The sequence below is a fragment of the Rissa tridactyla genome, chromosome 2, assembly GCF_028500815.1.
Source record: "Rissa tridactyla isolate bRisTri1 chromosome 2, bRisTri1.patW.cur.20221130, whole genome shotgun sequence".
In the NCBI taxonomy this organism is placed as follows: Eukaryota; Metazoa; Chordata; class Aves; order Charadriiformes; family Laridae; genus Rissa; species Rissa tridactyla.
The window spans coordinates 26,421,760-26,441,365 of record NC_071467.1 but is presented as its reverse complement, the minus strand read 5'-3'; the positions used below and the strand labels follow the sequence as shown (position 1 = coordinate 26,441,365).

Here is a 19,606-nt window from a genome sequence, read left to right as displayed (position 1 = left end):
GCCTGCTGTAGCAATAAGGTGGGGAATCTGATGCTCCCAAATGGAAAGAGACAAGATAGGACAGGACAATAAAGCATAAGAGGGAAGAAATAAAGAAATGCATAAGTCAGAACATAACAAATCGCAAGTAAATGAACAGGTACCCATCCAAAAATCGTTGTCACAGAGACAAGGGCGGCATCTCTAAGCCAAGCAGGGACTGAGAAGGAAACCGGCTGGAATGGATGATGAAGTTTCACTGAAAGATGACCAGCGAACCAAGCAAGCACTGCCTGGCACACTCCAATGTGAAGATATTTCAGAAGTGTACTTGTGGACTTTTTAACTGAAGTATAAAGTTGGGGTTTTTTTTAAGGAGAAGTCGCACTAAACTAAGACCTGAAAGGGAAACTGTGCAAAGAAATTCTCGAATCCCTCCGCTCCAGGCTAGGCAAAGGTCACCAAGCAAATTCCCTGTGTGAGGACCAACCCTGCTCCTCGGATGCTGTGTGCAGATCAGCTGCAGCCACTGCTGAGGACACACACCCCAGTGCTCCGCTTCATGTGTGTTTTGCTCAACACATCAGAAAGTTGGAAGACAAATGCACAAATTTGTTAGAGCGCACAAAGGCGCTCTAACCCTCCAACAAAAGGGGCACAATTAGCTCGGGTGTTTCCTGAGGCCAGATTCACATGGCCAGTTTCAGCTAGCGCTTTTAAAAATGGGAGGAATTAATTTGCCATCTTTACCCCTCAAATTGCAGTGTGTGCTATCAATGAATGCCATTTTTGAAATCTTATATGAAAAAGGGAAAAAATTACTCCAGCCACCCTCCATCACACAAAGGCTGTCTATTCAAGCACATAAACTATCAAGCAGGATTTTGATGGCAGTCCCTCCGAGGAGACCCGCACGACACCCACCTGCAGCAGGGCAGGATGAGGGTGCCGGGTGCTTTGTGGACCAGTTGATGGCTGGCTGGGTCCCCAGCACTTGTGAAACACATCCTCTCCCTGCCTGCCTGTCCTGGGGTGAACGACATGGGATTAATTTATCTTTCAGTAATTTTACGGTTTTGGTAAGGTCTCTTCTAATGCTTGGGAAAACTGCATTTTTAGAAGACTCTAGTGTCTGAATTGTGAAAATATTTACTTTATAGCCAGCTATGGGATGCGGGTTTCAAGGTCTCAGTGTTTTTGAACCTTGCCAGGTGCAGGGATGAGGAGGAGCAAGACCCGGGCACTTGACCCAAGCTGGTGCCAACGGGATTATTTCATACCATGAATGCCACATTCAAAGTAAATTAGAAAGCTTGCTGAGTTTGCTGAGCAGTTTCTCCTGTTCTATGATGGCTGCGATCCTGATTCTTGCCCCTGAGCCAGACCCCTGAGCCCCTTCCCTTCCTCCCAAAGCTGTAGTGTTCGCAGTGTCCCACACTTGCTGTCCCCTGCTGGGACCGCACAGCTTCCTGCTGACAGAATTGGTTGAGTATAATCCTCGTATATTTATATTGGTATCGGGATCAATATTGGTTCTTTAGTATTATGTTAATGTTAATTATCTACTCTTATTCTATTAAATCTGTTTATATTTCAACCCTTTGGTTTCCTTTTTTTTTTCCCAATTCCCCTTCCCGCGTGGAGAGGGGTCATCAGGTGATAGAAAAATTGTCTAAATGAAAATAAATTATTGTGGGTTCTTCAAACCATAACACTACCAAAACAACAAATGTGTATGCATTAATAAAAGGTGGTGCAAGCTGTGAACCTGCACCAGCACAAGGGACGGCGATGGAGAAAAGCATGGTGTGCACCATCGTCTCAGTAAAAAATTAGAGAAAGAAGTTGGAAATACACACCCAGGATCTTAAAGAACTAGGTGCACTACAGGATTTCCTTGGGGAAAGTTAGCGTGACTTTTTTACCCTACATTCAGTGACCTTTTCAGTCATGTCATGAAAAAATCAGGTTTTGAGCAATACGCATTTAAAACATAAATTTCACAGTGAAGCGATGATCACCAGCAGGGAGGTTGCAGTTACACGCACCAAAGTCACTGCAGCGCATCGAGGGAAGGCTGCGGCAGCCAAACCGGTCACTTAACACGGGACCGGATCAGGAGCTGCCGTGCCGCTGCCTGGAGCGCGGCACAGGACGAGGCTCCGCCGTCCGCAGCCCGCCCGGCTCCCCCAGCAGCGGCTGCTCCCGGACCGCCTCCCTCCGCCGCGCTCCCTAGCACCGCACAGCCCGACCGCTGCGGCCCCCGACGGCAGCGCTCGCCCGGCTCCGAGGCCGCAGGGGTGGCTGCGGGCGGTGTGACCGTCTGCCCTCCCCTTCCGTCCGGGCGGACGCCGGGCCGAAGTGCCCTCTTCGCCCGCCCGCCCTCCACATGTCCTGGCAGGAGTGGGCGGCCCCTCCGCCGCCCCATCGATGAGGAACCGCTCCTTCCCGGGCAGTGCGCCCCGACGGCGGGAGCCGCAGCCCGGCAGGCTCCGTCCCGGTGCAGGGTGTTCGCAGGCCCAGAGCGGCTCCGCACGGCCCAGCCACCGCCGCCCCGGCACCCCGCCCGCAATCACGGCCCCCCACTCCGCCAACCACCCCCCGCCGCCCCTGCCACGTCCCGCTCGGCGGGGCCAATGGGCGGTCAGCGCCAGGTGTGCGCTACCTGCCCCACGTGGGGCGGGGCGGGGCGGGGGCGGGCAGGTCGGCGGCCCCGCGCAGCAGGGCCCGCAGCCATTGCGCGCTTCCCAGGGCTGCAGCCGGCGTGGGAGCGGCCGCCGCCCGCCCCGGGAGAAAAACCACGGGGTGGGGGGGGGTGGGAGAGGGCGCCAGGTCTTCGGGGAGCGGGGCTGCAGGTGGGGGCTCTGCCGGCTCGGGTCTCGCTTGGAAGCGCCTCGGGCAGGGAAACTTTCTGGCTTCTTCTCTTCCCCCTCCTCCCTAGTTCTTCTTCCCCCTCCCCCCCCCCCTTTTTTTTTTTTTTGCTTTCTCTCCCATTTTTTTTATCCTTTCCACCGGCCCGGTGGCACCATGACGGCGTCTCCCGACTACCTGGTGATCCTTTTCGTGACCACGGCGGGCACCAACGGGGCAAGGCTGGGCTCCGATGAGCGAGAGCTGCTCCAGCTCTTGTGGAAAGTGGTCGACCTGAGGAGTAAGGAGGTATTTTTCCCCCGAGGGGGGAGCACCCCGACCTGCTGCTTCCCTTGGCCCCTGCACTGATGGGTACCGGCGGGGCAGCCCCAGCGCTGGGCCAGTGGTGGGTGCCCCGGGCTGGAGCAGGCTGTGGTGGAGGGCAGGGGACGGTGCTGTAGGTGGGGACCTCCAGCCTGGGGAGTTGACTTGCCCCTCCTCTGTTTTCTCTGGAGCTGGGGCACCTGCATGACGTGCTGGTCCGGCCTGACCACCCGGAGCTGACGGCTGAGTGCCAGGAGATCACCCAGGTGGATGCGGAGAGCTTGGCACTGGCTCCACCGCTGGAGCAGGCATTAAGACAGGTGATACCCCAAACCAGCTGCTGGGCACCGGTCTTCCTTGGGGGCTTCCCGGTTGGGTAGAGGCAGTGTTATCATCCATTTATCCCTTCCACCACCACCACTGGGGTAGTGGAGACTGGCACAGGGGCACCACAGATATGTGGGCCGAGCAGCTTGGTCTGCGGTGAGCTTTGTGGGAGTTACTCCCTTGCCTTTTGCTCATTCACCTTGGGAGGGACTGAACCCCAAGAGAGGAAGGTCAGGGTCAGACATCCCCCTATTGTGGTCTCCTGCCATGCTGGACCCTGAACCTCAGCAGAAGGTGAGCCCCAATCAGTGTTAGAAGAGGCCAAGTTTAGGTGCCTCCTGAAAAGGCTGGGTGGTGGCAGGCTCTGTTAAGGCTGTGGTGGCTCATCAGTCCTGTGAAGGAGACAGTACTGAAGCCTCTAGATAAACAGGGAAGTGTTCGTGATTCTCATTGAAGGTAGGGCTGAAACCCTGTCTCCTTTACAATACGCGTGAGTGCCCTGCCTGAAAGGCTCTTTCTTTGCCTCAGCGCTCTGCAACCAGCTTTACAACTCCTTGCAGTGCTCTTGCCAATGCTCCTGGAAAATGATTTTTTTTCTTCTGCGATGTGGGCTCTCTGTGTGGCCACCTCTCGTTAGAAGTGGGGGAGAGGGGCAATTTCCTTGTGAAGATAGTTATCATGAAAAGTGCTCGTGTGCTTAGCCAGCATGAAACAAATCTACAGAAGTGAAGGGACTAGGCTCATACAGAAATGGATTCCCGCTCCATGTTCCCACTGCCTAGGAATAGCATGTTACCAACTGATGACACTGCCTAGCACAGCCACTGATGTCTTTTACATGTATGTCTTTTGTTGTTCCTGCTTTCAGTTTAATCAGTCCGTGAGCAATGAGCTGAACATTGGTGTAGGTACTTCCTTCTGTTTCTGTACTGATGGACAGTTGCACATTAGGCAGGTTCTGCACCCTGAAGCTTCCAAAAAGGTATGTAGTTGTAGCTAAAGTTTGACTCTTGGCGTGCTTTATATAATTTCTTGCAAAACTGATCAACTTGTTTTTAGTATGAGGATGCCTCCACACAACCATAGCACAAACATCGCTCATATGTTAATATGCTTACCAGACTAAAGAGTTTGTCCATGTGGAAGGCATAGACAGTGTCCTGTGTTAATGTATCCCTGAGATGCCTTTTTAAGTTAAATCACGAGGAACATTTTCTTAGTTAAGTGTTTGAGAAAGGAGCAATGCATTGACAGAGTACTTGTAGCTCCTCCTAGTAGCTGTAGGAGCTACTAATGGGTTAATGAGTGGGAATTTGGAAGTGTTGCCAAATAGCTAACCACCTTAATCATAAAGTGCCTTTTGAAACTTTACATTCACCTTTAGCTTCAGCAAATTTCAATCTGTGTGTATTCAGTTGATGCTTCAAGGGCGGTGCTCATATTTGTAAGGAGCTGAACAGTAGTTTGAGGCAGGCTATGAGTGATGACTAGTCCCATAGTCTACAGTTTTCTATATCTTTGGAGTTGCCAAATCGTTAAGTGTTGTGATGACCGGCCTACTTTTCACTAGTGATAGTGTTGCAGCCATATGCCGAGTCTCTAGTCCTGAAATAACTGCTTCAATATTAATAAGATATTGTTTTGTGGTTTGCTGTGAACATGCATTGCTCTGAGCTGTTCTGCTCCTCTCCTTGCAACTGATCTCTGTGCTTATCGATTTGCTGCTCTGTGCTACCCATAGATTAAGCAAACCAGATGCTTATGAGACCTGTAATAGTTCTTTGGTGAATACCCTAATCCTGAGGTTGGGGTGGGGGATCACTAAAATCCAGATAGGCAGAAATTACTAGGCTCTTGAGAATATATTTATTTCTCTTAAGATGCCCAGTCTGAATCAATCTAGCAGCTCACTGGTATTCAGAGAATGAATTGGCATCAACTGTTCCAACTGAATGTCAGTGAAGTACAGAACCTGATCTCTTGTTGGGGAAGAAAAATAGCCATGCTAAAACTAGATCAGGAAATCTTGGCAAGCACAACCGCATTTTCATGAGTTTGTCTTTAAAGAGTATCGTTTGCCTAAATGCACCTGTCCGTGTGCTAAGATAAACCCTCATGTTGTCAAAGTAGAACTTGTTTTAGAACCTAAACTTCTTTCTCTGGGCTCCCTAAATGTGCTTTCATGCATCCTGCCATTCTGTTATAATGCTAAGATGCCAACTAGTTGTTAAATCACGGAAAGACCTTACTTTTGGTCTAGAGAGGCACTGCAGGCAACAGCCAGCCAAGTAGAATATGAAGTATTGTGTCTGTGGGGAAGCTCTGGGATGAAGAGCTAACTGAAAGAGTAGGGGTTTGTGTTGGTTTAAACAGCTGCCCCAAAGTCTTCTCCGTGTCTTCTCCTTCTCACCCCACAAAAAAATTAAAAGCATGTGCTAGATGTAGCGGTGGGGCAAAAGGGGTTTTATTGACTTCCAGTGGGCTACATAAGTTGCTCCTGGCTTCGTATGCTGCAATTAAAGCCGTTACCCATGCATAGACTTGACAACCTCTGCCCCATATCAAACCCTCATCTGCATGCAGTTGGGTGGGTTTTGTTGTTGTTTACTTTTTATTTTATTAAGGGAATAAATATTTAAAGTGTGACTATTCTCTGAAAACTCAGCCTTGACTATAAAGCAAAACGTCTTCTGCTAGTCTTGCAAAATTTGCTTGACTCCATCAACTGAACTGAATGTCCTCTGGCTTTTTGCAGTTAAAATTGGAATCAAGAATTGATGATAAATGTTGCAATAGCAGAAGTTTGCTCTCCTACGTATATATTGGATTTGAGGCGCTAGTAATAATAGTAAATGTTTCTCTGGCAGTGAAAAAGCGCATTTCTCTTTAAACCATGTAGAGAGGAAGCTGCTTAAGCAAAAAAGTTTATAAACATACTTATGTGGCTATAAAGAGCCATGTGAGTTTCTGTGTAGCAAAAGCTGTTTGTGTTTCCTGCCCATTATAAGACAATCGTTAGAAAGTTTGGTATCTAAAGACAAAGTAGATTAAACTCGCCCTCGCTGACAGCAGTTACTTTGTCATTTTACAGAATATTTTACTGCCTGAATGCTTCTACTCCTTTTTTGACTTGCGGAAAGAGTTCAAGAAGTGTTGCCCTGGCTCACCCGAAGTTGGCAAACTCGATGTTGCAGCCATGAAAGAATGTATCCTTTTAACAGCGATGGTGTGCACTGCTGTTGCGGCTTTGGCTGAATTTTAGGACAGAGATGCGTGAGTAATGCTGGCAACACGTGTGTAGGGGCGGTATAACTTTAATAAGTGACTCGTAGCTGTACTGAGCTTTCTCACAAACATAAAGATAAAAACATTCGAGGATGCATGCTCCCATGGGAAAAACCCTGTATTTTTTTCTTGATTTCTGTACATTTTCTTTGCTACCTTTATAGTTTTGTCTCTTTAAACACCACAGTTTAGTGTAACTGGCACGTTTGTTCAAAATGCTGACACGAACCCTAACATTAAATTTGTGAGGCTGCTCATTGCATCAGCAAGATATTTAGTTTTTAATTTTTTTTAGGTAAGAGTGAATGTTGGGAGTCCATCTACATTTTTAGGAGGGGGAATGGTTATTCCTGCTGTGGACTTGTAGTGAATCTTTGATTCAGGAGTAGACCTAGGGTAGGGATGTGGTTGGCACGCGTGGTATTCAGTCTCATGGGAGCTGTACATGTTACACCTTGCAAGGTGCGGCTGGGCTGGCAATAAGATGCAGTCAGTTTCCATTTTTAGTGATAGGGATGTCTAAAATTACTTTCTGAGTAGTTTTAAGTGGTCTATAACCTAGTCCTGTCTGGCTCTTTACTAGTGTTAGCTCGGTTTTGTTTGCGTGCCACGTTCAATTAATTACCAGAGATGAAACTGGGGCTGTGAATTATTTGGCTGTGCCTTCCCCCTTGCTTCCCTGGCAGTTTCCTCCTGCTGCAGGCTCCAGTCCTCATCTCAAATGTACTCACCAACATGGAAAACACTTGACTTCCCTACTGACCTATTGAAGCAGTGACCGCAAGAGCTAGCTAGCAAGAAGGGATAAAGGAATTTAAGAGTATTTTTTTTAATTTTTTTTTTACTAGTGGTTGCTGTTGTTTTTAATAACTTTTTTCCTCTGACTAACTTATTGCGTCCATCGAGTGGTTGCCATTAAGAGCTGGTATTTTTCAGACTCAAAAGTCTGTGGCTTCCGAATTATTTTGGCCTTTCACTGCCAAACTAGTATTGCCTGGGCTTTGTACCTGTGTTGAGGAGCATAAAATGTCTATGTATGTGTGGATATTTTTTTTGTGTGTTTGTGTTTATTCATAAGATTGAATGCCGGAGGCTGTCTGCTCTGCTTTGCCATCTGCAAATTAAAATTAATCTCCCTTTGTGAAGGGGCAGAAGTCGTTTCTCCTCCTACTCTGAAGCAAAGCGCTATGCTTAGGGCAGCAGTGTGAATTTTTGTGTAGAAAAGCAAAATAAATGCTTGTGTTGCATAATCTAGAAGCTGGATGACGAAGACTTCTTAAAATTATGGTCAAAAATGCTTTGACATGAGCTGGAGAAGTGAGTTAAAGACAACGAGCTACTTCGGCTGCTTTGGAGAGATGCCTTTGCTTTCTCCTCGTGTGAATGTCTGGTGGTACGTCTTGTCACTGAGGAATAGTTGTACGACTGTAGCCACCTGGAGGGTCACCGGTCAGCTAAGGCACAGTGACAGGCTGTGTGCTCCCCGCCTGCTGGGAGAGGGGAGCAGACCACCCTGCGTTACCCAACTGTCAGGAAGCCCCTAAAGAGTCAGTTCCATCTGGGGGGGGGTTGGCAGTTGCCAATAGTATTTCCTCTGAGTTCCTAGAGGCTTGGTCAGTCTATCCAAACGCTCTCGGCTTGAGTCCGAATTCTGCATCCAAGTCTTAAGGGAAATAAACATCAATAACTTCATTCTGGTTTTATATTAACCTTTGTGGTTTGTCTTGTTTTGTAACTGTTCGGGGTAGAGGATGCAGAGACCAAAAAGGTAAAATAACTTGTCTTCTTTTTATTGGCAAATATGATAACTTTCTTTCTCCTCACCTTGCTGAAATGTGCCAACTTAATCTGTCCTTAGTGTTAGAAGCTGTATAAATTAATTGCACTTGGAGAGTTTGGACGTGCTTGGGATTAAAAAAAAAATAATTTCTTGAAGCAGGTGCTAAGTCTAAAGACTAGTTCAAACACTTCTGTGCAGAGATTTTTTTATTATTATTTTTTCCTCCATGGAAGCAGGACAACTACTTTCCTCTTGAGACAGTTATGTAGCAAAGAAAACAAAATGTCTAAGTGAAAAATAACTTGGATTAGAAGTGGATATGCTGTGGCGGGGGACACAGAAACAAACGGAGTAGGTTGAAATGAAGTTGCAGATTGTTGTGCAGGGTCTGACCAACTGTTGCTATTCTTGTAGAAAGTGCAGATTTTCCACGCCGTGGCTAAAGGGGCTGCATGAAGGGAATCTTCCACGATTCGTGCCATACAAACTATACTGGGCCAGGTTCATTAGCATTTGGTGGGGCTAGAAGGTTTTGGCTTAGAGGTAGGGTACTGACTAGAGATGCAGAAGAACCACATTTGCAAACTGGCAGGAGCAGAATGATTTATTTATTTTTTTGAGGGGGAGGGGGGCACATCCCTTCATGTACTTATATCTCCATTTACCTGCATGTAGGATGGTTGTGATTAGTGAGAAGAAACCTGTGATATGAAGGAGTTGGGAAAGCTGGGTATTATTGTACAGTCTTCTAAAAGCTTTCATTTTGAAGGGTAATGTTTGATTAAACAACAAATTGTAGGCAAATGGGGAATGTACTCTATTGCTCCCAACAGTCAGGGAGATAAATTCCTACTGCACAATCACTCAAGATACATATTCCAGTGTATAACACACACTGGATAGTTGGTGCTTTGCTATGTATTTCTTGCAGACAAGGCAAGCACAATCTTGAAAAAAAGAGAATCCAGATATTAAACCAAATAATTGGCTGGGTTATTCTTCCTCTAGAAAGCAGTAATGGGACTTAAATCTTGGGGAAAAAAAAATAGAGATATTAAACTGAATAATTGGCTGGGTTATTCTTCCTTTAGAAAGCACTTATGGGACTTACTGTTTCAGCAAACTACTTGAAGTTGTGTAGCACAGTGAAGCCATTCCAAATCCAAGAGCTCAGGTGAAAGCTTTACATTCTCCCCCCTCCCCCCTACTCAAGAAATTACACTTTTCATGTAAGAACAGCCACTGATTTCTTTTAATTCAAGGTAAGGAAATGTTTAAAATGCCATGAAATTTGGGGGACTGAGGAAGAACTGAGACTAGTTGTAACTGTTATCTGTGAGTGCTACCACTGCCTAACTTACGGTCTCAGACCAGTTTTTGGTGGAGGAGACAGTCTCCTGGCAGACTTTCTTTAGTCAGTATTGTGTAAGAGTTGACAGCAGGACAATAATGAGAAATATCGAGTAACAAAAAGAACTTGAGAAGCGATCATGTTCCGGCAGAGAAAGGAACTCAGGTCTGTCGAAATCTTTTTTTTTTTTTTTTTTTAAAACATGTGTAAGTGTACAAGAGGAGCAGGGTTGCTCTTGCACCCTCTCTACCTCCCATACTTGCTGCACTTCTTGATTTGCAAAGCTTGCCGAGCCAGTTTTCATCGCTGTGAGTGCCTTCAGGGTGGAGTGAACAAAGCTTGCATGACTATTCCCATTCGGTCTGAAGAAGACTCATCCTTTGCCTCAAGATAGGGTGTGCAGGAGCCATTAAATGGCAAATAGCTCTTGCTTCCTCCAGTGCAGGGTTTGCTCCACTCGCTTCTGAACTGGCTTTGTGAGGATAACTCCTTACTAGGAGTATCTGCTGGATGTTGTCAGTAGAAACACAGGTGTACTTCAGCCTGCTTCATGTGCTGGAGAAGATCTGGATACTGCAATACCGAAACTTGGTTTTGTGTTTTGTTTGGGTTTTTTTTTTGGTTGTTTTTGGTTTTTTTTGAGCTGTGTGTCTTTAAAACGATGATGTGGCGCACAGTTATAAACAATAGTGTTTAACTCTGGCAATAAAAAGCCCATTATTGGGTAATACCTGAGAATCTTGCATATTGCTATTTGTATTTCCTGTGCTAGTACCCAGGAACTGGGTAATATCAGATTACCTTTATGCAAAGTAGTATTTAAAAAGATATAATCTTCTGTCTGGAGAGATTTAAACAGAACAAAGGGGGAAGAGGATCAGCACAGAATACAATTGCAATACTAGTTCATGTCATGTCATCTCAGAACTAAGTTAGTTGTTTGGTATTTCTTTTGCCATAGTTAAGAAAGGAGTGGAGAGACTGAGAAATGGAAGACAGTGGGAGGGAAGAAGTCCTGGAGGGCACTGGCAGTGGGTGAGGCTGTGGTGATGAATCTGAGGAAATGATTTAGAAACTTCTTTCATATTATACAGGCACCCCTGATACAGAACATGCCCCCCCCCCTTACTAACTTGCTGAGTGTTGCAGGAGGTGGTACTGCAGCTACGCAGCAAGATTAAGAAGTTCCTTGTTTCCCATCCTGCCTTGTTATTTGGGAGTGTCTTTTGCCTGTTGCTTCATTTAGAATATATATGTGCATGCTATTGCATATAGTAGCTTTAGAAAGGCAGGTCTGTTTTCTAACACATCATTAAATGTGAACTTCGATTCATCCACTGCAATCAACTCTTTCCAATTGTCCAGGAGAGGCAACCTTTAAATATCACTGTACGCAAACACGTGTGATCTCCTATCCCTTCACAGAACAAGGGGTGGGTTTTATAAAGACTATTCCATTAAAAACTTTTTCCCAAGTCTCCATAATTTCTAGTACCTTTGTTCATAAGAGTCCATCCGTATGTAGTCCGTCTTATTCATTAGAATTCAGGTTTTCACTTAGTTAACGTTATTATTAATGTACTCCTTACATACGCAGAAAGCCATCAATTTTCTTCTTCAGTCTTACCTAAATGCCTTGCTTCTAGCTAATCGGAGGCAAACGTGTGAGCTATTTCTCACTCCTGCTAATGTTGAAGATTTTCTTCCTCCCCTCCCACTGTGTTCGTATTAATCTAGAGTTCCTTGGCGCAACTGTCTCCCCGTGTCTGAACACCTGGTACCAACTTCTGGCAGCATTAGGGCGTTTTTAGGAACTATCTCCTGTTAATCAATGTTGTCAATGAAAATGTTTTCTGAAGAAAATGAACGTAGAGTGGGGGAGTTGTTTGTTTTCCCTTGTGTGATAGTCTTGCTTCAGATTTCCCAACTCCTTCACACTGCTGCATTCCCCTCTCCAGCGGCTGATGGCTTGTAGGGATCTCTGGCTCTGCAAAAAGGAAATATTGAAATATCTCTTCAGTTTTAACTGCACAGTCTAACAGCCAAGTGCATGTTTCTGTGCATGTGCCCCTGCTGTAATAGCTATTGGAACTCCTGCCCAATTTCTCTTGACTTTCACAGAGGAAAGATAACATTTTCAAGATCTTCATTAAAAAATGGTCCGGCAGGACCAGGGTTCCAATACCTGTGTCTTTAGCAGCTTCTGATTCCCTGGATGGGCAGCGGAGACTCGGCACAAGCACAGCGTGGAGCTGTGAGATGCTGCAGGGGGAAGGGCGTCAGGAAACGGAGGAGAAGCACTTCTCTGGTACACAAGGTGCCCAGAAACATCCGTGTGGTGCTAGTTAAGCCCCATCTCTGCAAGGGAGTCTGTCTGTGGAGTATTTTTCTTTCAACCCCCCTTCCTCAGGGGGCAGGGGAGGAAATAAGCTTGAGCGTACAGCTTGGGAAGAGATACACCAATGAAGAAGATTCTTGTTGTCATAAATACCGATAGTCTCTCAAACTGTGCTTTAGGGTTTTTGCATGTGGTTTGCTCAGGATTTTGAGCTTGGTTTTTAAGAAAACCATTTAATATTCTCACTGGTTTTCTACAAAGATACCAGGAGGGAGGGTAATGGCAAAGGCTAGCAAACTGTATTTAGTCAAGCAGTTGGAGGGGAGGGATAACTCGTTGAAGTTTTCTTTTTTTAAACTATGATAATTCACTTAAACTTCAAATGTTCATGTCGCCATCCTCTCGCCTTCTCTACTCCAATGCATACTTAACACCAACAAAGCCTCAAAATCAAATTAGCCTCAAAGTGTATTGTGTTGGCATGGCAGCTTTCCTTTTCTTGGTGTGGAAGAGGAGTTCATTAATTCAGTTGAAATTATTTTTCATCTCTGTCCTGCTTTGAGGTAAAACAGAACTGATTTTCTGCTCAGTAATTTTACTTTGCAGCCAGGCATCTTCTAACTAACTGGACCCTCTGAAATTAACAGCATATTGTCCAGATGCTGTTTGCTCCCAGAGAGATAAGACCCGATTGGTCTAATTTATGCAGAGAGGCTCCTGCTTATGCTTATTTCTCTAACAACCAAGGTCAGCTAACTTTATTTGCCCCGTTGGAGGGTCGGAAGCGGAAAAGCGTAGAGGGGTCCCACCTGCAGGGAGAAGCAGACAGGACAGGTGACCCAAAATTGACCAACAGGGGTATACCGCTCAGTATAAAAGCTGAGGGATCAAAGTGGTCAGGCCCTTTCTTCAATGGCTGTGTCAGAGGAGGACTCTGTCAGTTCATCTGCGTTTGATACCCATCCGTGCATTCATGAATCCAGTTCCAGTCTGGGACTTCCCCAGTGCCTGCTGGTGATGAGATCGTCATCCTGGTTGCTCGATACTGGTTTTGTATATATTGTAATAATTTTTCATTATTTTCTTTTTATTATTTTATTAATATTTCATTAGCTTAGTTTCTTTTCTAAAATCATAATTCTCTTTTCTCTCTCTTCCTCCTTTCCCTTGTTCATTTCAGTGGTCAGTCCAGCCTAAAACATGACAATCTCGCAACAAGATACCAGTTAAACTTTAAAAACAGGTAAAAAAAAAAAATAATTTAAAAATCTGTTTTGTGGGTGTGACTTGCAGTCATACCACAAATAAGAGGGAAAACTTTATTTCACAATGAAATTTGTGCTGCCTCCCCTGTTGATGAGATGATATGGCAAAGGTGGTGTGTGGAGTCTGTTTCTAACAGAAGCTGCTCTTCTGTTCCCTGCCCTCCAGGTAGGCGTCTGCCACCTCAAAATGTGCTCGGCTCTAGGTGGAGGAAGCTTTTTTTTCTTTTAAGAGAGAAGACCGAGAAGCAGCTCTTAACACCAAAATGCAGAATTTTGAGCATTTGAAATGTATCTGATTGTAGGGGTTTTTTTGGGACGTGGGCAAATAGTTGGTGCTTTTGACTGTTTTGAATGTCTTTCATTACTGTACCGCTGGCCAGGACAGGTCTTGTTTAAGAAACTCTTTCACTTTTGCTCTAAAGTCTTGATGCAAAATGATAAGAGAAGTCAAAAAAGCAAGTCCTATTCCCAGACTGCTTTATTTCACTTCTTGTTCTGTTCTTGTTGGGCTTTCTTACCCTAAACTCATCAGAAAAGGAGATGTGAATGGAAAAGACCTTTTTAAAAATTTGCTTTATAAATGATGGAATAGAGTTGCGAGTAATCTTACAGTCCTCTAGCCTGGTGTGAGAGAGGGACAAATATGATGGGAAGCAGGAGAAATACCATGGTAAACTCTGTTTCAAGTTGCACGTGCCATCTTTTTTTCACACAAGTTTAATAAGACTTCCTTTATGAACGTGGGGTTTTTATGTGGTCATTCTATAGCCTGTCTTTCCAGGACAGAACACTTTCTGCTCTCCATTGGCAGGAGAGCTTATCCTTGCTATCATCTTCCAAAATCCTTCAGATCAAACTGTTTTGTCTCTTGGTTATATACAGTAGTGCACTCTTACCAGATTCTCAAAATGCTTCTGTGTAACAGCAAAAAAAACCCCGGGTTGTAACTTCTAATAGGCAAAGTTTAGACAAGGTGACATTTGTCAATTTTGTCGAAGTGGTGAGTAAGATATTTATTCTACTTTGGGATTACTTGTTCAAAAAGCATGTGGTATAACCCCCTGCTACTGGAGCTTCTAGTTAATGGTTTGCTTCTCCTCCTTCCCCAAATCTTCCCCTAGAGATTAAAGAAGATCTTAATTAAAGAGGACAGGACTCCAGTCTCTTCTGCATGCAAAAGTGTATCTGTCAAACATAAATAATGCATGAGCATATTAAATATATATGTTCTTATTATGGGGTCTCATGTCCCCAGGCACTTTCTGGAGTGACCTCACGCTCCCGTAGGTGGCAGTAGTTAGAGGCCCAGCAGAACAGCTAATGTATCCCAGCAGGAAAATGGATTAAATCTTCCCCTGAGAAGCAACTTACCAGCAAGGATAACATGAAAGCTTGTTGCTGTAGCAGGAAGCCAATTAGAAATCTGTTTGGTAATGATTGACTTAACTCCAGCATAAAGATTTAAATCTTGACAAGAACAGTCCAGCATTTCCCTATGGAGCCTCTCAAGTTGAAGATATGGGGAATATTATTTTAACACTAATATCTGAACCATATAGTAAGTGATTATTGCTTTCTTGTTTTGTTTGGGGTTTTTTTCCTGCCTCTCTTTTATGCTGAGGAAAAAAGAAAATAACTCGTACTGTATTTCATAGATCACAGATTTTCAGATCCAGAAAGAGTGAACTACAAATTTGAAAGTGGGCCTTGGTAAGTACCTTCTTCCCCCTCTTGCTGCACCCCCCCCCTTTTTTTTTTTTTCCCAAGAGACTGCTTAAATAAGCTGTACTTCTCTGTATTCTAAATTTGCGAATAGCTGTTCCCATTATTTTTATTTATCTTGCCACTGCTGTGGGAATAAATTAGATGCTTTAAGTGGGAAAGGGAACGGATCTTCTGTGATCAGATGCAAGCCAGTTTTCTTGCTAGGCTTCAGTGTTGCCTGTTAGCTGCTGGTAGTTCTGGGTTCTGCTAATAAGTACTTATAATGGGTGTTAAGTGTGCTGTGCTATTAACAAAAGAACATAAGCACTTTGCAGAAGTAAGCCTATTGGTGCTAACTCTTATACTTTTCCTGCAATTTGCTTCACAGTTACTGAATACATTTAATGATTACTTTTTTTTTTATGAGGAAGAAACATTTCCATAAAGACACTGTGTTACAGTAAATTGCTTAAGCTACGATGATTGTCTTCTCTCCAAATATGTTTCAAACATAAAGCTTTATCTACACTTTATCTACATTTGTTGTGTTGTTGTTGGTTTTGTTTTGTTTTTTTTTTTTAAATCCTAGAACCATAGAATGGTTCAGGTTGGAAGGAACCTTAAAGATCATCCAGTTCCAACCCCCCTGCCATGGGCAGGGACACCTCCCACTAGACCAGGTTGCTCAAAGCCCCATCCAGCCTGGCCTTGAACACTTCCAAGGATTGGGGCAAACATAGTCATGCATTTATTTGTGCAAATACAGATTTTTCTCAGTGGTTTACTGGACACTCCCTCTGCATATCACAAGAGGCTGGTGTTAAAGTAACCTTACTTAGATTCCCATCTTGCATGAATATTTACCTCCCCTCTTCCAGATTAAGGAACTGTCATGATGGTAGATGATGTTCACACTTCTGAGCCAGAAGGAACAAGAAAAGAATGCAACAATATTGGCAGAAAGTACCCAGTGAGATTAGTTCAAGGGTTATTTTTTAGCATCATTCTAAGCTTTTTCCCTTTGACCAACAAAATTCTGTGACAAAGTGGAAGATTCCCATCTTATTTGTGATAGTGAGAAGTATAGAATTAGCAGGTGGGCGGGAACAGTTTGGGGCAGACACCCACAGAAAGGCCACCTGAGAAATTAAAATCTAAGCAAGAAACATGACCTCTCTACAACAGGACATACCACAGCCCTTTTGTACGAGGGAGTCCTCTGCTGCTGAACAACATTTCATCTGCTTAATCAATCCCATAGTCTCTTCTGTGCAAAAACCTGTCCTTGCAATAGCTAGAAAGGCAGCCTTGGGTAGCTGTAAGTGTTTTGTTCTACATGGCACTTTTAACATGTAAGAGAACAAAAGAGACTGCGGTAATGACCAATTAAACCTGGCTTTTTGTGGCTGAGCTATTCCCATGCTAAGCAGCCAATGTAGCCTGTAGCTATATTAGTCTGTAGAAGCACAGTGATGGCCTGAACAAGAAATGTTCAGGCTAAAGTCTTTGGGCAGGAGTCCTCTGTGTGCCGAGTATAACCTTGAACAGATTTGGTCTTGGGCTGTGACTGGCTCTTCCACACTGTCACAGTATGGATAATAAGCACTAACCTCAGTTACATCTAACTGCTCCGCTTCAGCTTCCACTTAGCTGAGATTAGAATAGCAAGCTTAATTTTATACCAGTAACCGTTCAGACAATGGAGAAGCACAAACCGTTGCTATGTCAGGAGTGGGGAGTAAATTGGAAACACGCTCAGAGAGACGAGAGTTCAAGGGGCAAATGTGGTGAAGCAGGAAAGGGGAGCTGGGAAAGGGGCAGCTTAACAGAGCAGGTGTTCCCTGAGGAGAGACGTGTGCAGTGGCTTTGGATGGTGGTGGCACTTAGCCCTCACTGCCCTGGCAGTGCCGTCCCGTGGACATGGAACGGGGACAGAAGCCTGTCTCTGGAGCACAGGTGACAAGCAGGGAGGGTGGTGTGTGGTGGATCTTACGGGCAGGTGTCTCTGCATTAGTCCCGCTTTCTGTGCCTGCAGCAGCAAGATGGAACTCGTGGATGACAATGCTGTTATCCGAGCGAGAGGATTGCCGTGGCAGTCATCTGACCAGGACATAGCAAGATTCTTCAAAGGCCTAAATATTGCCAAGTTAGTAGCTCGGGATTTACCTCTACATTTGTAGTATTTTGTCTGTGTCAGTCATGGAGTTTTATCTCTCTCTTTTGATTTAAATCCCGCAGGGGAGGTGCTGCACTCTGTCTCAATGCCCAAGGTAGAAGGAATGGGGAAGCTCTTGTGAGGTTTGTAAGTGAAGAGCATAGAGACCTAGCACTACAAAGGCACAAGCACCACATGGGGAATCGGTACATTGAGGTGTGTGACACTGACTTTGAAATACTCCTCTCAACAGGGGTGCAAATAGCACGCCAATCACACGTTCTCTTTTCTTTCCGCAGGTATACAAGGCAACAGGTGAAGACTTCCTTAAAATTGCAGGAGGTAATTTTTAGGGAGTGAGAAGGGAGGGTTTGTTCCATCAGCATCTGTAACTTTTGGCTGTAAACTGCTCCTGTTGGATGTGGCCTTTCACTTTCTATATTTGAAGAAGTAGTTGGCTGGTGCGTTGATTACTATGTATTCTGCTAGCAGCAGTCCCAGGCGTTCCATGATTTATCTGTCCATCTTTCTCTTCTTGCCGTTTTCAAGCAGCCTGTCAAATAAGGATTTGATCAGGCAAGGTAATCTTGCATATGAACTTAATTTGTTAGGTCGTTGTCTTAACTGAAGGGACCTAAATGTTATTGATTACTGAAAAACAAAGCCAAAGTAGTTTTTCAAAACAATATGACTGCTGTTGCTGTGGAGACTTGCACGTAAAAGCAAGGAGATATCACAGTGTAAATAACAAGGGATTTATGGAACTGATTTTCTTCAAATCAAATCTTTGCCTCTGACTAAAGGGAGAGTTTAGGGGGAATGCTTATTTAAGGGGAATACTGGAATATCTGCATCCTTGAATTGAAAGGCCGCAAAACTTGCTCTACAAACTGTCCCATGGTCTCTTTTTGTCCCCTGTATGACTGCAAGCGTACAGAATTTGAGTTAAAATCCATAAGCTGCTATGTATCTACAACACTACCTTAAGGTCCTTGTTGGTTCCTGATGGAGACTTGGTCTGGGGATTGTAAATGACTAACTGGGTGTCTGAGGTTGATGTTTTAGAGTGGGAGAGGCTATTAAGCTGTCAAATAAATAGCTAATTGATAGGCTTGGTAATAATTATACCATTGGAAGTAAAGAAATTGCACACTGACACTGGGGAAAAATGACGTATGTCTGGCACCACCACACTTCTTTGCATAATGAGCTAGCTGTAAGTGAAAGGACCATATTAAGATGTGAAGTTGGTTAGCAGCTAGCTTTGGTTAGGGTGGTGTTATAAGTATGAACACCAGTAGTCTTCTAGAGATACTGAAAGTAGAATTGGCAGACTGACAATTTTATCAGGATAGGGTAGAGATTCCTGAGCTGTTTTCAACATGCCCTTCGAACTTTCTTTCCCAGCACAATGGTCTGGGTACTTAGTTATGGCTTCAGAGCATGCCAAAGGTATTCATAAGTTAAAAAGGTGAGGTGCACAGTAGCACAGACACTGCTCATGCAAGAGATTCACTGACTGTACTTTCCTTGGGCTCTGAACATTATGAGTACTTTCTGTTTTCCCTTTGAATAAAGAGGAGTCTTCCAAATGACGGAGTAACATTGTTAGACTTTAGTGGGAAGTGTCCTATACCTTATTTCTAGTTTATCAAAGTAGGACATCTTTTGCTGACTTTGGAGGCAAATGTTGTTCTACCTGCTCAAAAACCATCTGTGGGGAGGAGGAGGTAGCTGTGCCAGACTTGCTCATGACTTTATGTGGCTGCCTAGACTTAACTGCTTCTGTACTCCTTTTTGTCAAAGGCACTTCCAACGAGGTTGCACAGTTCTTGTCAAAAGAAAACCAAGTGATTGTGAGGATGCGAGGTCTTCCTTTCAACGTAACAACAGAAGAAGTGTTGACATTCTTTGGCCAGCACTGCCCTGTAACAGGAGGAAAGGAGGGAGTCCTGTTTGTCACGTACCCTGACAGCAGGCCAACAGGGGATGCCTTTGTGTTGTTTGCCTGTGAGGAATATGCCCAAAATGCACTGAAAAAGCATAAGGAATTGCTGGGGAAAAGGTACATTGAACTCTTCAGGAGCACTGCAGCGGAAGTTCAGCAGGTGGGTGTAAAGCTTACAAACAGTGGCTTCTTGCAATCCAAACTCCTACATTGGAATAGAGTAGTGGAAGCAAATACTGCTTGGCCATGACTTGAAAGCTTCTTTTCTTTGACTGTTGCTGGAAAGAGTACTGTCTGAAT

General features: G+C 44.5%; 1 protein-coding gene across 3 annotated transcripts in view; it reads left to right on the top strand.

Annotated features, from left to right (window-relative positions):
- Window positions 1-3,006: 3,006 nt before the first annotated feature.
- The window catches only part of ESRP1 (epithelial splicing regulatory protein 1), a 36,020-nt gene continuing 19,420 nt past the window's right edge, over window positions 3,007-19,606 (top strand). For all 3 annotated transcript variants that reach the window (XM_054193070.1, XM_054193071.1, XM_054193069.1), the window contains exons 1-10: window positions 3,007-3,138; window positions 3,345-3,473; window positions 4,349-4,462; window positions 6,572-6,686; window positions 14,959-15,057; window positions 15,155-15,209; window positions 17,239-17,349; window positions 17,442-17,574; window positions 17,658-17,700; window positions 19,165-19,466. In XM_054193070.1, coding sequence (XP_054049045.1) covers window positions 3,007-3,138; window positions 3,345-3,473; window positions 4,349-4,462; window positions 6,572-6,686; window positions 14,959-15,057; window positions 15,155-15,209; window positions 17,239-17,349; window positions 17,442-17,574; window positions 17,658-17,700; window positions 19,165-19,466 — 1,233 coding nt within the window. The remainder of the gene's footprint in view (window positions 3,139-3,344; window positions 3,474-4,348; window positions 4,463-6,571; window positions 6,687-14,958; window positions 15,058-15,154; window positions 15,210-17,238; window positions 17,350-17,441; window positions 17,575-17,657; window positions 17,701-19,164; window positions 19,467-19,606) is intronic.